Source organism: Aotus nancymaae, unplaced genomic scaffold, assembly GCF_030222135.1.
Source record: "Aotus nancymaae isolate 86718 unplaced genomic scaffold, 86718_ANA_hifiasm-v0.15.2.pri h1tg000099l, whole genome shotgun sequence".
Taxonomy (NCBI): domain Eukaryota; kingdom Metazoa; phylum Chordata; class Mammalia; order Primates; family Aotidae; genus Aotus; species Aotus nancymaae.
The window spans coordinates 7,230,770-7,252,262 of record NW_026988514.1 but is presented as its reverse complement, the minus strand read 5'-3'; the positions used below and the strand labels follow the sequence as shown (position 1 = coordinate 7,252,262).

At 36.9% G+C, this 21,493-nt stretch overlaps 1 protein-coding gene across 5 annotated transcripts in view; it reads right to left on the bottom strand.

Annotated features, from left to right (window-relative positions):
• Nucleotides 1–21,493, bottom strand: part of PARG (poly(ADP-ribose) glycohydrolase) — a 119,686-nt gene that overhangs the window by 87,681 nt on the left and 10,512 nt on the right. For all 5 annotated transcript variants that reach the window (XM_064370105.1, XM_064370106.1, XM_064370107.1 and 2 more), the window contains 3 exons: nt 19,312–19,434; nt 19,103–19,186; nt 13,339–13,413 (listed from right to left, as the gene is read on the bottom strand). In XM_064370105.1, coding sequence (XP_064226175.1) covers nt 13,339–13,413; nt 19,103–19,186; nt 19,312–19,434 — 282 coding nt within the window. The remainder of the gene's footprint in view (nt 1–13,338; nt 13,414–19,102; nt 19,187–19,311; nt 19,435–21,493) is intronic.

Genomic DNA, 21,493 nt, shown 5'->3' with positions numbered 1-21,493 from the left:
GAAACTCTTCTTTAAACAGTATTTATTGTACAATCACTATTTTCATGCTAATAAAATACACAGAAGAATTCTTACTTTAGAAAAGATAAAACATAATAATCCACCCTCATTATCCTATGCCTCCAAATAATTTACTTCTCAGTACTGTTATGGTAAATGACTATTCCTTAGGAAACAAACCCACACTGGCACAAGATGCTCTGACAGGTCTTTCCTATCTCTCACTTCCATTACTGCATGATTACATGGCCATATCCATCAATCACTTTTGCAAACAACCACCAAACCACATTGCTATTACGTCCAAACCAACGGATACTTTTAATACCATATAGTCACACTATTATCCATCTTTATAGACAGGCAATCAAACTCAACATGACAAGATTTCAGAGAAACAGCTAACGGTGATATAAGTTTTCTAGCCCTAGAAGTAAAATGGATGTAATCTGTCCAAGAAATACAGGTAAGCAACAACTGCAATCTTTTATTATAGTTTATACTTGTAAATAATTAGGTTTTTTGAACTCTAAGAAGTACTTTGAAAAATACTTATTTTTAAGTAATATATTTTTTAAGAGATGGGGATCTCACTTTCTCGCCCAGGCTGAAGTGCACTGGTGCAATCACAGTTCACTGACGCCTCAAATTCTTGAGCACAAGGGTCATCCTGTCTCAGCCTCCCAAGTAGCTGGGACTACAGATGCATGCCACCACACTCAGCTTATTAAAAAAAAAAATTTTGTAGTGCTGGGGTCTCGCCATCTTGCCCAGGCTGGTCTTGAACTCCTGGGCTCAAGCCATCATCTTGCCTCAGCCTCCCAAAGTGCCAGAATTACAAGCATGAACTGCCACACCCAGACTTAAATAATTTTTAAGATAGTTCAATGACAGCTTAGCACACTCACAGCACTATTTTTAAAATGTGCCATGCGAATCAAGTAATGTCCATACATACATATTATACTGCTTAATTCGTAATTTAATTATTAAATTATCCAGTATGAAATAATAATATTATAGTCTGAACTTCACTTTTATTAAGGATGAAACAAAACTAATTTTCCTAAAAGGCTTGAGGACACTCCCTGGAAGTGCATTCTTTGGAGAAAGATTAAAAATGCAAATACATTAGTAGTTAAAACAAATGCTATTACAATGAAAAAATCTTTTTAAAAAATTGGACAAGTTCTACTCAACAACTCTATGTAATATCCAATCTAAAAAAATTCAAAATGCAGTCAAATAATGTTGAGAAATCTCAGAAGTTCCATGTGAGCAGGTTTCCCTGTAGAAATATAATGTCCGACGCAGAAGGAACCTTAGGGATGACCTAGTACATTGCTATCCAATCTAACTTTCTGCAGTGATGAAAATGTTCTATATCTGTGCTGTCCAGGATGGCAGCTACCAGCCATATGTGGCATTTGAAATGTGGCTACTGTGACTGAAAAACTGAATGTTAAATTTTATTTCATTTTAATTAATTTCAATTTAAATAGCTATATGTGGATACTAGCTATTGTTTGGACTCCACAGATGTAGTCTTTCTTTCTGTACCACTCCAATGAAATAGTCACCAGGGCAACCGAAAGAAGATTCAGAGGTTTCAGACGTATGTAGATACAACTACAGATGACTCAATTTGCAGCTTTTTGTTTAGAGGTTTTAAAGTACACCTAATTTTATTCAACTGCATCAGGCTACTTTTGGTAACCCCAATTCATTTTAAAAGAAGGATGAAAATGGTCAAATATTCCTCTTGAAATAATTTTAGTTTCATAGCCTATATAAAAATGAAGGCATATGAGGACTGATGTGGCACATAGTTACATCACATAAAACATTAAGAGGTCAGGTTCAATCTATCATCTGGGGCGTTCATCCTCCTCTTGTACATAGGGAATTAAAGAGGTAAATGAGCCCCTGAAGTGTGAACTTACGGAACTCAGAAATCCAAGAAAGAGAATAGCCTCTCCCTTCTACTGACTTCTAGTCATGTGTATTTTCTTAGTCCAAACATATTAAACACCCACTTTGCCTAGGACATTAGATTGAGCACTGTGAAAAATAAACACCAAGACAAATAATACAAGGTGTCTGTCCTCTAGAAATTTACTACATTTTAGCGTAAAAATGCTACACAACGAGTATAAAGCCTGGGCACAGTGGTTCATGCCTGTAATCTCAGCACTTTGGGAGGCCAAAGAGGGAGGACTGCTTAAGGCCAGGAGTTTAAGACCAGCCTGGGCAACATAAAAAAATTTTATGTCTCTACAAAAAAAAAATTTTATGTCTCTACAAAAAAAAAATTTTAATTAGCCCCAAAGAGGGAGGACTGCTTAAGGCCAGGAGTTTAAGACCAGCCTGGGCAACATAAAAAAATTTTATGTCTCTACAAAAAAAAAATTTTAATTAGGTAGGTGTGGTGGTGTGCACCTGCAGTCCCAGCTAGTCTGGAAGCTGAGGTGGGAGGATCACTTAAGCCTAGGAATTTGAGGTTATAATGAGCCATGATCATGTCACTGCACTCCAGCCTGGGGGGACAGAGCAAAACAGTGGGGCAGGGGGAAGACTATAATAAAGGTTATGCATACTAGCCTTACCTTTTCTCTCTACCAATCACCAATCAAAAATGGTCAACTATCACCTTAGATAAATAATTCCTAAATCTCTCAGTAACTGATTGTGGCTCAAGGCCCACATTTCTGTGTGCTGGACTACTCTCCCTGAATATCCTGAACTCAGTTCAAGAAACATTAACTGTGCATCAGCCATGAGCTAGAAAATACTAAGACGCCCTGGAGAAGTTCAGCCTCATGAATATTCAGGCATTTCGTGAATATATAATGCCTCATGTAATAAGCACATGGAGGTATGCACAGGTACTACTGTGAGCACACAGAGGAGTTTTTAGTAGAGGCCGAGAGGACAAAAAAAGGTTACTCAGAGGAGATAAAAACTGAGCCCCGAGTCTTGAAGGCTGGATTAAGAAGCAAGCAAACAGCATGACGGAGAACCACACGTAATTTAATGTCATTAGACTATCAAGTTTAGAGCAGGAAAAGTGGCATGAAATGATGCTGGAGAGGTGGACAGAGGCAAGGTCACAGAATGCCATAAATATCACCAATAGAGCTGAAAAGAGATGAAATGCCATGGAAGGCTTTAAGATCTATGGTTCAGATAGCTCACTGTGTGTGAACAGCATGAAGGATGGATTTGAAGGGAGCAACTGCACACAGGGGTCGGCTAGCTGACTGTTACAATATACCAGCTGAGTCACAACGATGGTATAGAGAAGACAAATGTAACAGAAATAGATGTGAGACTCAAGAAGTGTTTAGGAAGTAAAATTATGACATTGTACTATAAGATGAGGAAATGGTAGATCAGCAGAAAAAGGTGGCTGAGGCAGAATAGGGCAGCTAAGATGATTAACAAGTTCTGGATTGAGTGAATGAATAGATAAATGGTGGAACCATTCACTGACAGAATTTGGAAAACAGGTGACAAGGCTAGTTTTAGGTACTTGTGGAATTCCAGTTGAAAAAATCCAACAGGCAATTAGAAGCTGACAGAGAGAGAATGGCAGAAAAAAGATTTGTGTGTAACCTGCATTAAGTGGTACTGAAAGTTTTCACTATGTTAAGTGCTAGGGACATGACAAAGAACAAATCATAGCCTCCTACAAGGAAGCTTACAGAAGATGACTGTAAAAAGTCAATTACAGAACTCTGAGTGGTAATGATGTTTCAATGTAGGTTCATCAATTGTAGCAAATGCACCACTTTGGTGGGGGATATTGATAATGGGGGAGGGTGTGCTTGTGTTGGGGTGGGGGATATATGGGAAATCTCTGTATTTTGCTGTGAATCTAAAATTGCTCTAAAAAAAGAAATACTAGGCTGGGTGCAGTGGCTCATGCCTATAGTCCCAGCACTTTGGGAGGCTGAGGCAGGCGGATCACCTGAGGTCAGGAGTTCCAGACAGCCTGGCCAATATGGTGAAACTGTGTGTCTACTGAAAATATAAAAAGCAGTCAGGTGAGGTGGTGCTTGCCTGTAATCCCAGCTCCTTAGAAGACTGAGGCAGGAGAATCACTTGAACCCGGGAGACAGAGGTTGCAGGGACCTGAGACTGTGCCTCTGTACTCCAACCTGGGGGACAGTAAGACAATGTCTCAACAACAACAACAAAAAAGTCTAATAAAAAAATCTTTTAAAAAGTCAATTGCAGAAGTGAAAGTCACGCTGAACACTAAATGTCAAGCAAGCACTAACCAGGCAGCAGGGAAAGAGAGACGAGGCCAGAAAAGATACAATAATACATATATCCTAAAGTATAATTGTTTTGAACATGGTGCACTTGAGAAGTGGAATAAGACTAGCTTTTCCTTTGAGATAACAAGAAAGAGAAGCATGAAGTACATTGAAATCCTTAAATGAAGAAACTGAAGGAATTTACCTTTCAGATGTCCTTGAATCTCTCCGAAAGGTATGAAGTAGGAGCAGATGGATAGTGGAATGTCAGTAAATGTCAGAAAACAATGAAAAGGTTTAGAATCCTAGAGTAATGAGGAAACAGATAAAAGATGGCAACAGGAAACAAAGGCCTAGTTAAGATTCAATAACATGAACTTTTAGCAAGGCCTATCAGTAAGATTTGTTATTCCCGCTCTCCCTCCTTCCCTCTGTTTCTCTCTCCCTTTATTTCTTCTTCCTTCCCTCCCTTCCCCATCACAACTGTGCTGCACAAAGTGTGCTCCATGGAATTCTAGCTACAAAGGAAGTCAAAAGTTGTTACATGGAAGCTGTTTATAAATAAGTTTGGAAAAAAAGGTTTAATTAAATAAAACTAAGTATGTTTCTTTACTGTAAGACTCCTCAGAGCTATTCTCAGAAGGAGGATATAATATGCAGTGCATTCCTCCACCTTAACCATTCAACCTTTTACTTATGGAAGTATTAATATTTGCGTAATACAACCTCAGACACAGTGGACCAGAAGAAAAGGGATGAAAGTAGTGGGGACTCAAAAACAAACAAACAAACAAAAAAACAAAAACAGCACAGCAGGAATAAGGGAATAGAAAATCAGAAGGTTGTAGTAGGAAAGGAATTCTGAGCTCATGACTTTAGAGAAGGCGCTGCTGGCCCAGGGGATAATCACGTCCAAGCTCTGGTCATTTGTGGTCACACTGGTTAATAAACTAGAAGGTCTCACACACAGAATTGGGTCTGACTAGTAAATGGTACATCAACATGAATATTGGCTCAATCTTTGGTAAACCATAGCACTAACGGCACCCCCTCACATAAAAGGCCCAATGGATCTATAGTCTTTGATGACCAAGTTTACCGCTTGTTTAAATAGGCTCTACATTGAAACAGTACATAAATTTGAAAAACAGATCTAACATTCTGTTTTTATTTACTCATTATTTTAATCTTCAGATAAAAATACTACAATAGTCCTTCCAGGGTTAAATATGAAATGTTACATGTAGATAAAAGTGTTCAGAGTGTACTCAGAAGGACTACAGAATGTATGTTTAATGAGTAGGAACACAAGAAGAATAAATGTAAATTAATTTAACAGGAATTATAAATCAAGGCATCACGTTGAACTATGTTAATAAAACACAAACAAAAAACCCAAAACACTTTAGAGCTAGCTGATAAAGTGAGATATAAATCATGGGCAAGATTAAAACATTATTTTCATTCCTCTAACAATAGCTTTTTAGATTATGAAAGCGACATTTAAAAGGAATAGCTGCTACTGCTTTTTGACCCAAATAAAGGGTTACAGTTATAGGACAAACTATGAACTAGCTTAATTTCATTATTAGAATATAAATCTACTGAATATTCACTTTTGAGTATCTACAGCTTCTAACCTCTTTGTCTAGTACATAAATAAATACAATCCAGATAGTGTTTTGCAAACACAAAGTAACAACTCTAACTTTATCAGTGATCTACTGCACAGAGGGCTCAACTAAGACTGATATTCTATGGTAACTGATCCAGCATATAAGAGCAAAGTGCCTAATTCCAATTGGAGTAATCTGTCCTTTGGGATATGCACTATTTACAAATCATAAATATGAGACCCTCAACATCCTTCCCAATTCAAAAGCACACATTAACCAAACCAGGGGGAGAAATTCCACATATTCCATACAAATCTAAAAGTCACAATTATCCGTTTCAATATTTTAGTGACTCTGATTAGCTCCCTTTTTGCTCCTATAGTTCTCATGAATTAAATTCAGCTGTAAAGTAATGCAGACCTTATGATTCCAGAGACTGTGAGTCACCAAGGGAAGAAGTCCAAAAAGGTTAAATTTCCACTGAACTCCATATCAGAGGTTCGAAAGCTAGAGAGATAAAGACATTAGCTGTAGTCTTATGAAATATTCAAGGCTGCTTTCATTTGATTAGGAGTTTGGTACAGGCTCTTTGTGACAAATATAACAAGGACACTTTATATTCTTTAAGCTTTGAAGAAAATCCCAGGAAACAGATTATCTATGAAGAATGTTAAATCAAGCTAAGTAATTATGTGTTTACATACATTCAGAAACTTACACCAGTATTATTAAAAAAAAAAAAAAAAAAAAAACCACCACCAAAAGGCTATGATGGAAGGAGGTCACATTCCTTCAGTTACTGAATAACGAAATCTGTCATGATTTAAAAACGTAGTTTTAACAATTTACTGCCTTAGGTCAGCTTTTCTCTAACTATTCTAAAGAGCACTAACTGTCCATGAAATGTTTATAGACAGTCTGGGGATCAAGAGTTGGGAAGAGGAGGAATGAAGAGAGAAGAAAGAAAAATCCTCTAACAATATTTTTGTTCTAAAATTTATACTGAGTATATTTGATAAAGTTAGAATTATCATGAGATAAGCTACTCATAATGGCATCCCACACCTCAGAAAGCCAGGAAGTCCACAGTATATCACATATGCATGAATGCATTGATATTCAAGTGATGCATAAACATACAACTACTGTGTTTTATGTTACTGAATCATAGCTGATGTATGCTATGATTTTTGCCTAATAATTTCAACATGCATTTTAACTTTTTATTACTTTATAAAGATGTAAATCAAAACTTAATTTCTTCCAGTCATTACTCTGTGTATGTAAAATAACCTTTTTTGTAATCTATTTTAATGTAATGATGTACTGCCAATATATTATAATTTTTAAAGTTTTCCATAATCACAGGTTCAAAAAACGTTATTTTAGTTAAACACAGGTATAATAGTACATGCCTCCATTTTGGGGACAATAAATTATGTATACCCGTTTTTAAAATTTTAAATGGCTTTTCTCTTTCTGCCATTTTGGAGCCTGTGGAGGCCTGCTGGGAACAGGACTTCTAAAAGGCAAATATGTCTGGAAGGCTGTGTCCAAGGCCATTTTTGCAGGCTATAAGTGGGGTCTCCAAAATTTAAAATTGAAGATGGTTATACCCCAAGTGAAATAATTCTATTTGGGCAAGAGATGTGCTTATATAAACAAAGCAAAGAACAACAAAGTGACTCCTGGTGGCAAACCAAATAAAACCAGAGTAATCTAGGAAAAGGTAACTTGGTCCCAGGGAAATAGAGGCATGATTCACACCAAATTCTGAAGCAATCTTCCTGCTAAGGCAATTGGACACAGAATCTGTATGATGTTGTACTCCTCAAGAATTTAAACTAATGAAAAGCAAATAAATAAAAGTGGATTTGTGCTCTTGTAACAAAACAAGCAAACAAAAAAACTAGAAAAATTTTAATGACACAGAGTTCTGAAGATAGCTTAGACATAATAATGTGATCAACTAAATTTGCATAATTCAAAACTCAATATGATATCCCATTTACCTTTTAAATTAAGTAGCACATAAACAAAAAATGCAAGTTCAATACTAACAGATTTGCACACTCTTATTTACAGTGATAGAGGCTTTAAATAGTCTTTCTCTGACAAGTCGTAAGATAAGAGTTGATAGGAGAATGCATATTTGATATTTTAATAACTATAGCAAAGCCAAAAGATGCACAATTTCTAAGTTGCAATAATCTATTTTGTATATATGATCTGAAGTAAAGACTTTATGTTGTGTGTGCGTGTGTGTGTGTGTGTGTGTGTGTGTGTGTGTATTTTTTTTTTATTTTATCTTTGAGATGGAGTCTCGCTCTGTCACCCAGGCTGGAGTGCAGTGACACGATCTCGGCTCACTGCAACCTGCGCCTCCCAGGTTCAAGCAATTAGCTGCCTCAGCCTCCCGAATAGCTGGAATTACAGAAGCCCACCATCATACCAGCCTAATTTTTGTATTTTTAGTAGAGACAGGGTTTCACCATCTTGGGCAAGCTGGTCTTGAACTCCTGACCTTGTGATCTACCCACCTCAGTCTCCCAAAGTGCTGGAATTAAAGGCGTGAGCCACCGCGCCTGGCCTATGCTATATATGTATATTTAAATTATAGTTTACAAAGAGAAATATATTACTAGCCTCATCACAGCAACAAAATTATTCTAAAGTCTAGATTTTTCATTTTTAGTTTTAAATGTCCTCTCCTTCCTGTACTCCTCTCACTCTCTACCTTTAACAGCCACAGTTGCAAAAAACAAAAGCAAAACCAAAACCACTTCATTTTGTTACTTATGATAGCCTTCATAGAAAAACCAATGGAAGGAAGAAATGAAAGGCACATATATTTCTATTTTTTCAATTCCAGACATAAAACTAACCATGGAAAGGAAGATGAAACAGTCACTAAAATCCTTAGGCTTCCTTTCAACAATTAATCCTTAATTAATCCAATTAATTCTTAAGAAGTTTGCACACAACAATTGCAAATTTAAAGCTCTTTATATTAGTTTAACGTTTTGTACTTATTGTAAAATATTCAAAAAGTACATAAAATATATACATATTTTTATAAAGCAATAATTAATAATTAAAAGCAAACACCAAGTCCAGAAATAGAAGCCAGCATCACAGAAGCAGAAGAAATCTCCTTAAACATACCTCCCCCATGCCCTTCTTCAGTTATTACAGCTTTAATGTAAATTTCACAAGTTAACATGCTATGAATGAAATGAAACAGTGCCACAGGTGTAAAAGAGGAATATTTGGCTGGGCGAGGTGGCTCATACCTGTAATCCCAGCACTTGAGAGGCCAAGGTGGGCAAATCACTTGCGGTCAGGAGTTTGAGATCAGCCTGGCCAACATGGTGAAACCCTGTCTCTACCAAAAATCCAAAAACTACCAGGGCGTGGTGGCACATGCCTGTAATCCCAGGTACGCGGCTGAGGCACGAGAACTGCCTGAACCTGGCAGGTGGAGGTTACAGTGAGCCAAGATCATGCCACTGTATTCCAACCTGGGCAACAGAGTGAGACCCTGTCGCAAAACAAACAAAAAATAAATTTGAAAAAAAAAATTGCCAAATCCTGCTAATAAACAATGTTTAAGAACCCTTGATTTGGGCCAGGCACAGTGGCTCACACCTGTAATCCCAGCACTTTGGGAGGCCGAGGCAGGTAGATCACGAGCTCAACAGATTGAGACCATCTGGCCAACATGGGAAAACCCCATCTCTACTAAAAATACAAAAATCAGCTGGGTGTGTTGGTGTACGCCTCGAGTCCCATCTACTCGGGAGGCTGAGGCAGGAGAATCGCTTGAACCTGGGAGGTGGAGGTTGCAGTGAGCCGAGATCTCACCACTGCACTCCAGCCTGGCAACAGAGTGATACTCTGTCTCAAAAAAAAAAAAAAAAAAAAAGACCCCTTTATAAGCCAGGCATGGTGGTTCATGCCTGTAATCCCAGCCCTTTGGGAGGCCAAGGAGGGAAGACTGCTATTGCTTTAGCCCAGGAGTTCAAGACCAGCCTGGGCAAAAATGGTGAAACCCTGTTTCTACAAAAAAAAAAAAAAAAAAAAAAAAACCTAGCCAGGCATGGTAGCATATGCTTATAGTCTCAGCCACTTGGGAGGCTGAGGTGGGAGGATGGATGTAGCCTGGGAGGTCGAGGATACAGTGAGCTGTGACAGGGCCACTGTACTTACAGCCTGGCTTTAAAAAAAAGAAAAAGAACGCTTTATAAACAAGCATTCCTACTCCAGAACATAAACACTGAAAATGCAAACTAAATTTAATTTATTTACAACTTAAAATTAAGCCAAACAATTGCTTCCCTTGCACTAAAAATCTTTTCTTCCACCAATTCCACCTATATATATGTCCGACGCTTACTTCTCACTGTGAGTAATGACTTGTTGTCCCTGTGAGTAATGACTTGGTAAAGTTCTAGAATAATATCTGGAGATTTGACGGACAGAAAAATATACAAGTGTATTAAATATCCAAGGTGTTTTGTTAAGTACACTGATAATGACAGAATAGCAAACAATCACAGGGAGTATCAGCTTTAAATCTCTAGATATGTCTTATACAAATTTCCTCAAATCTACCAAATTTCATCAAATTTATCAATTTGATGGAATATTATTGCAACCATTAAGACTAAACATTATAAAGTTATGTAACACAGAAGATTTTATAATACAGCATAAATTTTAAACATACATTTATATCTAGCTGTAAGACATCATATATGTGGGCAAAGACTTAAAGAATACAATAAGAAATGAATACTTAGTGTAGTTGTGGGGACTTCTCCAACCCTCCGTATGTTTACAAAGTAAATAAAAATTAGAAAGTCCGGTTGGGCACAGTGACTCATGCGTGTAATCCCAACACATTGGGAGGCCAATGTGGGTGGATCACTTGAGGTCAGGAATTTGAGACCAGCCTGGCCAGCATGGCAAAACCCCATCTCTACTAAAAATACAAAAATTAACTGGGTGACGTGGCGGGCACCTGTAGTCCCAGCAACTTGGGAGGCTGAGGCAAGAGAATGACTTGAACCCTCAAGGCAGAGATTGCAGTAAGCTGAGATCGCACCCCTGCATTCCAGCCTGGTTGACAGAATGAGATTCCATCTCAAAAATAAATAAATATCAGAAGGTCAAAAACTCAAGGATTACTCTCTCTAAAGAACTGTAAAACTATCATCAGCACCTGAGTAATCATCTCATATTTATAATCTACACTAAACACACAAAAACTTGCTATATATTACCCATTTCAAGCATGCTTCTGGGCAAGGTCACCAGATAAATGGGAAACAAGGTCCTGTCTGAGTATTCTGATTAAGAAGAGAGAAAAAAATGACTACCTCATAGCAAGGTGACAGAGGTATTATAACCAATGGCATGTTTTACTGCCATCTCCAGGTATCCAATTTTACATTACTTTTTACCAAACTTAACCACCATATCCAATTTAAGCCCAGAAAGTTACAATACAAATGCTATGTCCTGGTAACTTAAGTGACAAGGATAACGATTATATCAGTTTGAACTACTTTTCATTGCATCAGATATTACATTGCTGTAACAGTGAAAGACATTTAGATTCAAGGATACCCTGAGATATCCAATTTCTAGACACAAGAATAAAGCTTCCATTATTTACTTTATGTCTGCCTTTTAAAGGCCACATGGCTCAAAAGCTCAGTAAGATAATCCTGAGATTACTGGCCCTATCTCAAAATGTAGAATTAGGTGGATTCTATCAATGTGACATAAAAATTGCCCTTAGCACCTAGGTTTTTTACAGAAAGTAACAAATTAATGCTAAAACTCAGAGTGAAATGCAAAGAATCCAAAAACAGCCAAAACAAACTTGAAGAACAGTTACAGGACACACACTTTCTGATTTTAAAACTTACCACAAAGCTACAGGAACCAAGACTGTGTGGTACCAGCACAAGGACAGACATATAGATCAGTGGAGTAGAACTGAGAGGCCAGAAACAATCCTTACCATCAACTGGTTTTGAAAAGGTGCCAAAACAATTCAACAGGGATAGAAGAGTATTTTCAACAAATGGTGCTGGGACAGCTTGTTATCCACGTGCAAAATAACGAAGCTGAACTCCTACCTTGCACCACATATAAAAATTAACTCAAAATGGATATTCACATGGAAAATAATAAAATTAGACCCCTAATTTACATCATATACAAAAATTAACACAAAATGGGAATGGTCATAGTATAGGAGCTAAAGCTATACAATTCTTAGAAGAAACACAAATCTTCTTGATCTTAGATTAGCTTCTTAGATATGATCCCAAAAACAGAAGAAAAGAAAAAAATAATAAACTAGACTTCATCGAAATTAAAAACTTCTGAGCTTCAAAGTATACCATCAAGAAAATTAAAAAAAAAAAACCCACAAAATGGGAGAAAATATTTTCAAGTCATACATCTGATAAGGAATCTGCAACTAAAATATATAAAGAATGCCTAAAATTCAATAATAAAGACAAAAAATTTGAACAGATGTTTCTCCAGAGAAGATACACAAATAGCCAATAGACAAATGAAAAGACCCCCTCTGCTAATTGTACTATGAAAGTGATATTCCTATCCACTGCTGGCAGCATAGTAAATTGCTACAATTAATCTGTAGGAAAATGATTTTATGGCAAAAGTTTGTAAAAGATTTTTTTTTGAGACGGAGTTTCGCTCTTGTTACCCAGGCTGGAGTGCAATGGCGCAATCTCGGCTCACCGCAACCTCCGCCTCCTGGGTTCAGGCAATTCTCCTGCCTCAGCCTCCTGAGTAGCTGGGATTACAGGCACGCACCACCATGCCTAGCTAATTTTTTGTATTTTTAGTAGAGACGGGGTTTCACCATGTTGACCAGGATGGTCTCGATCTCTTGACCTCGTGATCCACCCGCCTCGGCCTCCCAAAGTGCTGGGATTACAGGTGTGAGCCACCACGCCCAGCCCTGTAAAAGATTTTAAAACAAACGTTTTGTGCCCTTTGACTTAGTCATCTAATTTCTGTAAATCACCTAAAGAAACAATATCAAATATGGGAAAATATATATACATATAAAATTATGTTGCCACAATGTAATTCAGGGTAAAACTGGATGCAACCTAGGTATTTGAGAATATGGGAACCATTATATTCTCAAAATCTAGTCATGGAATACTATACATTCCTATATAATGCTGATAATGGTATGAAAATATAACAGAAAATGTGTATTATAAAAGGATAAAACAAAATTCAATATTAACTCCTAATTATATTTACCTAAAACATACATATAAAATAACAGCAAATTTATAACTAAAAGATAATTATCCTAGTGTGGCAGAATTATCGGTATTTTTATCAAATCTTCTTATAGTGTTGTCAATAATATTTTCATAAAGAAATAAGCATATTTTTACCTTATCCCAGAAATCAATCAAAGCTGTAAAGTCCCATTTCTTAGAATATGCGACATTGTATTTCAGAATAGCATCCTGTGGAAAATGCAGAAATAAAACATCGTGATATGGCCAAGTGAATGACCTATGAAGAGCCTGTCTTTTTTATGAACTACTTCCAGTACATTTCATAATGTCAGACAAGCTTCCTACTACCTCCTCCTACTACTGATACAGACACCAATAGCTACAGACAAACAGAATGAATACTAATTTATTATTCACTTAGAAAATGAGATTAGAAAGATCAGCTAATAGGTGAAAAACATAATTACACCCTAAAGCATGCATTCTAAATAGGGTAATACACTCTAAATAGACAAAAACTGGATCTTGAGGGATAAAAAAATAGATATCACAATTGTTGGTGGTCCTTGAAAGTGTCACATTATACATACACAGAGATACATAGTATATTTGTAGTATGAAAATTTCATGGGTCAGTTAATAGGGTTGATATATAAATTTTTTTTGTAAAAAATAAAAAATAAATAAAAATTTCATGGGGACGAGGAGATTAGGAAAAAAATATTTTAAAAGGCTCCTGGGGTAGAGGGAAAGAATGAAAAACAGATGGAGAAACACTGGCCTAAAGTATAAAATGGACTTTTTTCCTATACTATAAGGTATTTTTGTACAATTTATACAAATAATTATCTTCCTCCAGCAATTCACATAAAGTACACATTTATGTAGAATGAAAAGTCAAAATATTATGCCATCTACTGGTGTAGCTTTTAACTGTTTGAACAGGCAATAGAAAGAGCCTTTATTTTTCCCTCACAAGCCATAACATAACATTTTCTATTAAGAATTAAGAGATTATGGCCTGCACAGTGGCTCATGACTGTAACCACAGCACTTTGGGAGGCCAAGGCAGGTGAATTGTTTGAGTCCAGGAGTTCGAGACTAGCCTGGGCAACATGGCAAGACCCCTAGAAAAAAATACAAAAATTAACCAAGCATGGTAGTGCATGCCTGTAGTCCCAGCTATTTGGGGGGCTGAGGTGGGAGGATTACTGGAGCCCAGGTTGAGATTGCAGTGAGCTGAAATCACACCACTGCACTCCAGCCTGGTTGGCACAGCGAGATCATGTCTCAAAAATTAAATAAGTAAGTAAAAGAAAGAAAGAAAAAACATGAAAAGATTTTAAGATTTTTTTTCCAGTCACTGGTATCTAATTTCAAAACCTCATAAAGTATTAAATAGAAATGTCTATCAATAGGTGAATGAATAAACAATGCATATACTGGAGCAAACTACCAATACACTGAACAACCTGTATGAATCTCAAAAACCTTCATTTTGAATGAAATGAAGCCAGACATACCTACTATGATTCCATTCATGTAGAATGTAAACTATAGTGAAAATAACAGATCAGTAGTTGTCTGGGGCTAGAGCAGAAAGTAGAATAGACTGTGAAGTTGGGAGAGAAATCTTTGGGGATGACACAAACATTCTGTATCTTGATTAAAATGAACACTTCATGGGTATGTATAAATATCAAAAGTTATCAAATGACACATTTTAAAAGAATATACTTGCTTATCCATAAATTATGATTTCTCAAAGCTGGTAAGGAAAAACATTTTAAATAGCAATTGCAATCTAATTCTTCACTGTAATTCTCTAATTCTTTTAGTGTTTTATAATTAGCATTAAGCTCTAGCTCATCTTTATTTTTACTTCAGTCTTCAAGTCTCAAAAGTAGTCTACCATGAGGTTGCCTCTCATTAGAAAAACTGGATACTACTCTGTACTCTTAAGTTACCAACTATTGAGTAAGTTCTTTTTCATTCATCATAAGCACAAAAAATTCTTTCTGTGCAAACTGTCACACACTATATAAGTACTACTGTGTAAATCAACTTTTGAGGACACTATTACTCTTAAAATTATGAATGTCTCTAATCCTTCTAAATCCAACATCAAGTAGTATATAAACAGCAAAAAGATCATTATAGTCAATCAGAGGGATTTAACGTTTCCCTCTTCCTCTCTTAAAGCATTCTTTTAGCAAAGGAAACAATTACCACAAGCTGATAGAAAAATATCTCAATGGATTACTCTGTTCTATTGAATCTACCATAAGAGAAATGTGAAAAGAAAATTCAGATTAAAGCAATTACCCCTTCCTGAAATAATCATGGTGCATTAAGGAACTGCTAGAGAGCAGACTGTGTAATTTAGAACACTATATATTTTTTTTTTTTTTTGAGACGGAGTTTTGTAATTTGTTGCCCAAGCTGGAGTGCAGTGGTGCGATCTCAGCTCACTGCAACCTCCGCCTCCCAGGATCAAGCAATTCTATTGCCTCAGCCTCCTGAGCAGCTGGGATCATAGGCTCCCACCATCAAGCCCAGCTAATTTTTAAAGTTTTAGTAAAGACAGGGTTTCACCATGCTGGCCAGACTGGTCTCCAACTCCTGACCTCAGGTGATCCATCTGCCTCGGCCTCCCAAAGTACTGGGATTACAGGTATGAGCCACTGTGCCCAGCCTCACTATAATTATTATATTTGTGTTTGAAGAAATATGAAAATTCTTAAAAACAGCCTCTGTTTAGAAGAATAAACATAAAGAACCTAAGATAGTGTTCTTCAAATGGACTCCAGGTAGTACTCCTGGGTGGCCTGCTTTATGTGAGTTTATAATTTTGTTCTTAGAAAACAACGGCCAAATGACAACACACTTTAGGAATTAAGGCTGGTGCTATTGATAGACAAAAATAGTGAAAAGATTGAGCTGTCCTACTCAGTAGGACAACTTAACATACCACAGTACAGGTATGTTAAATTCTAAAAAACCTTGGTACACATGTGGTTGCTCATGCCTATAATCCCAGTACTTTGGGAGATCGAGGCAGGTGGATCACTTGAGCTCAGGAGGCTGAGACACGAGAATCGCTCAAGTCAGGGAAGTGTAGGTTGCAGTGAACTGAGATCGCACCACTGCAATCTGATGTTCTATATAAAGATCCCATCTTTGTATCCACCAACATCTATCAACTGTTCGTGATTAGTAGGAAAAGTAATAATTGCAAAATAATTTCCTCTTTATGTAGTATTTTAAAGAATTTCTCAGCATACTATTGTGGGGTTTGAATCAGTGATTTGAAAATTTTTGTGCAAAAAAAAAAATACTACAAATTGTTTTCACCATAATAAATACAAATCAAATGATGGTTCATTATACCTGAAATCAAAAAAAAAAAAATCAAGCTGATATAGCTATACAAGCACTACACTCTTTAGGGAGTTGGCTGAGAGCAGTGGCTCACACCTATAATCCCAGCCAGCACCTTTGGAGACCAAAGCATGTGGATCACTTGAGCCCAGGAGTTGGTGACCAGCCTAGGCAACACAGAGAAACTCTGTCTTGACAATAAAATAAAATAAACAAAATTAGCCTGGGCATGGTAGTATGTGCCTGTAGTCCCCACTACTCGGGAGGCTGAGATGAGAGGATTGCTTGAGCCTGGGAAGCAGAGACTGCAGTGAGCCATGATCACACCACTCCACTCCAGCCTGGGTGACAGAGTGAGACCCAGTATCAAAAAAAAAAAAAAAAAAAAAACTATAAGGAGTTTATATTTAGTTTTATGTTTGTACACATGTAATTAACATTATACTAAAACTAGTAAACTTTAGCAGAACTTGAGATTTTTTCCATTTAAAGAGTCTGCTTTTTGGCCAGGCGCAGTGGCTCACGCCTATAATCCCAGCACTTTGGGAGGCCGAGGCGGGTGGATCACGAGGTCAAGAGATCGAGACCATCCTGGTCAACATGGTGAAACCCTGTCTCTACTAAAAATACAAAAATTAGCTGGGCATGGTGGCACACACCTGTAGTCTCAGCTACTCGGGAGGCTGAGGCAGGAGAATTGCTTGAACCCAGGAGGCGGAGGTTGTGGTGAGCCGAGATCATGTTATTGCACTCCAACCTGGGTAACAAGAGTGAAACTCCGTCTCAAAACAAAAAAAAAAAAAAAAAAAAAAGAGTCTGCTTTTTGTAGTTGTGAGCTGTGAGTGGCTAGTGTATTGTTGGTATTGCTGAAGGCAGGGTTGATCCTTCATTTGCTTGATACCTGCATTCAAGAGAATCCAGATTGTGTTGGGGAAGGGAGTGACTGTACTCATGGCTAACTTGAAGTATTAAAATAAGGCTGTCTCTAAAACCTTCTTAGTCACACAGGATCCCTGTAGCCAAAAGAGTACATGTTCCGGCTGCACAGAACAGAACGTTCTCAGCTTGCACAGCACCTTAGGTGTAGAAAGAAAATACAGCTAGGGAATGGTGTGGAGAAAGAACATTGGAAATGTTGACATCCAGGTGGCTTTAGGGTCCTAAGGAGTGGAGAAGAATGAGACTGGGAGGTCTTCATGGAAGTGTGTAGGAGTTTCGTATAGATAAATTACTGATCCCTCATTTACTATCCCCAGTAAATAATGGCTGAATTAATATGCAATCAACTGCACTGTATCTAAAGCCTTAGAACTAGTCAGGTGCTCCCCCCAACTATAATACCATTTCTTACCCTGTAATCCTATCTGATTTTTAACAAACCATTAATAATTCTAAGGATAATCTCTATTTTGTTGTGTGTTTTTTTATAACTGTTTTAAATTAATCAATTTGTAATGTAAAAAAATTAATAAAAATAAAGAGTCTGCTTTTTTTTTTTTAAAGAGCCCATTAGAAGATTGAGAAACACTGTCCCCAAGGAATAAAGTCCTCAAAATACATAAAATACATTATGGTATAACATATCAATGTTTTTCATGTAAAGAAAAAAAAAAACAGGAGCTATGGAAAGGTATAGAAAGTTTAAGAATAACTTGCAAATATCAGTAGAAAATATTAAGAAATCTGAGAAACTATTATAAGCTTTATCAGAAATAAAAAAATAAAAAATAAAAAAGTTTAAAAATAAATAAATAAGAAATCTGAGAAACTACGCACCAAATTAAGTCTTTGAAAGAAAATAAAACTCATTTTCATGGAAGTATAAAAAATTGTCACTACTTATATTTATAAAAACATTAAAAGTTTTCATGGCTATAGTACCCCCCAAATACACACACACACACACACACACACACACACACACACACACATATATACATATACACACACACCACACACACTCATATTTTAGATATTAGAAAAACAATCTAATGCTTGCCCTTGCAGTCTTAAATGAAATATAAATATATCAAAAAATAAATTATTGTCAAAATATAAGATTAATAAATAAATTATTAAACTGCTAGGAGCTATATTAAGAGCAATAAAAACCTGAATGCTTAATGTATACTTTAATCATTACAAAACTCAGCTTCCCTTTGGGCAAATATTGCTGAAGTCATAATTCTTTCCTGATTTAAAGATATTTCAGAAACATGATAATTTTAAAACAAAAAATAAAAGAGTAGCTTGGACTGAAGGAAATTGGATGGGGAATCAAGAAACAGAAGTATTATTCCTGGTTCTCCAAATTACTCTGTGCGGCTCCAGGCAAGTCATTTATAACTCTCAGTTATTTTCATTTCCTAGTAGAATGTCTTTAAGGAGCCTTCCTTAGTGCCAGGTAGCTAGCACTTTGCATCTAAAGAATGTTGCTACCTGAGTCTATTAAGACCAAAAAGTCTTTGAGAGAGGAGACACAGGGCCCATCTCTGAGAGAGATGTGTAAGAGACAAGAATGGTAAAAAGAACATACCTTCAAGTTTTGGGGTCGTGTAAATTTGTTGAGAAGTGCAGTCTGAATGAGCTCCCACCGGTTCCCGGCAGTTCGCTCACCATTCTTTCGGAAAAAAGAAAAACATGAGGAAATTATTCTAAGTTATTTTGCATCACAGAATCAAAGGTCAAACGAGCAAGTACCAAAGCATTTTTCAGAGACTAAAAGAACCTTGGTTTTGTTCTTACCTCATCTTCTACTGGATACAAATTTTGTTCTGAACAAGGCATTTTAACATGCTTGTTATCCCACAAATCTTTATAATGTGTTGGAAAAGGTTTAGGAACTTCTCCTGCTCGCAAAAGATCTACCTGAAATTGAGGGTAAACAAAATTGTCAGTGCATAAAAGCTAAATGCAATTTCTACAAAATAATCCAAAGTAATCAAAGCAAACGCGATAAAATAGAGACCAGCTCCCAGGCAAGAAATACCAAAGAACCCTTCAGCTCGTCCCATTCCTCACCTGAATTCAATCAGGTTCCAAGTCACTAGATCCAGTGTATATTCTAGCTCCAAACCCCCTAAGAATCCTAAGAACACTCTACTGGTAAGGGAAGAATGCTTCAAGCAAGCATGTGTACAACTCCAATAACCACACTGTGCGTGCAGACAGCCCACTTCAAAGGAAGAATCAGGGGAAAAGGGGGCGCAATGCCCTGGAAGCATGCCAACATATAAAACCTCAAGTCAAAGGTCAAACTATGTACTTGATCTCTCAAGTTGCCTGCTTGGCCCTCTTCCACGTGTACTTTACTTCCTTTCATTCCTGCTCTAAAGCTTTTTAATGAACTTTCACTCCTGCTATATTTTCTCTTTTTTATTCCCATGCTTATTATCTCAGTGATTTTCAAGCTTTTGAAAATAGCGAACCCTTTTTTCTCCTAAGAAATCTGACATAAAGTCGTTTAAAGTCAAACCAAAGCTATTTTTAGAAATACAGTTTTTATAGTGACTTTTAATTACTCTAAAATCAGTAAGTGACGATGGGACAGTTTTAAGAACAAAATTTGAAATTAAGAGTTAGGGATGAGAGTTAAAGCTTACATCAATCTACCCTTTAGTTTACATTTATCTCTCTTACACATTATTAAGAAAACCCTGATTCACGCACCTATACAGTTGCAAACGGTAAGATTCTAAAAACTGTTTGATATTTGGCTAACTCTTCAGATAAAGGGTAGCAAGAGAAGTTGGCTCTGTGGTCTGTACAAAAATAGGTTATCTTGGCAAAAACAGCTTGTTAAATGTGGAATTAAGCATCTTCAAATTTGATTGTATAGTTCTTTTTTAACAAGTTTTTACTGTTAAAAATATAATTTAGAAACGAAATTTGTATCAAACTTCAAAAGAATCCCTGAAGCACCTCTATGCAGCACAATTCAGTACATACTGTTGCCTTACTTATCTCTTATCTGGGCTCTTACATTACCTCTTCTGGCTCCCAGTGTATTCACACTTCTGTTTTCCTTATATGCAGCTGTCTGATTAATCTTGCTACAGCACAAATACTGTCTGCACAGACATGAATTAAGTCTGGTTCCTGGCACTTGAAGCCCTCTGTGATATGAACCTAATCCAATTTTCAAGTCTCTTCCTCCATTCCCCATCCAAATTCCACACTCCAGCAAAGGCACTGTTTTCCATCTCTAAAACAGTTTTCAACCACCCAGCCTTTTCTTATAAATCTCGTATATCTGGCCGGGTGCGGTGGCTCACACCTGTAATCCCAGCACTTTGGGAGGCCGAGGCGGGTGAATCACGAGGTCAAGAGATCGAGACCATCCTGGCCAACATGGTGAAACCCTGTCTTACTAAAAATACAAAAAAATTAGCTAGGCGTAGTGGCGCGTGCCTGTAGTCCCAGGTACTTGGGAGGCTGAGGCAGGACAACTGCTTGAACCTGAGAGAAGGAGGTTGCAGTGAGCTGAGATCGCGCCACTGCACTCCAGCCTGGCGTCTGGTGATGGAGTGAGACTCTGTCTCAAAAAAAAAAAAAAATCTTGTATATCTGTCCAGAAGTCTCCTATCTTACTAACTCCACCTCAGAAATTTATGCTCATCTTTTAGAGCTCAGCTCAAACCCCATAACTTTGCTCAATGTTACCGCCACTTCTAAACATGTCAAAGAATTCTGAATTTCAAAATAGTTAATCATATCTACACTAAACTGTATGTTAAAAGGGATCATGTCAATATTTTTTAGTAGTGCATATGAAATCTATATAAAGATTAATAAATGAAATGAATGTTTAAAACTACCCAGTGAGTGACAGAAATCTAAAACTGGATTATCATGATGGTCACATAGCTCAATAAATTGACTCAGTAACACCAAATTGAGCACTTAAAATGGGTGAATTTTTATATAC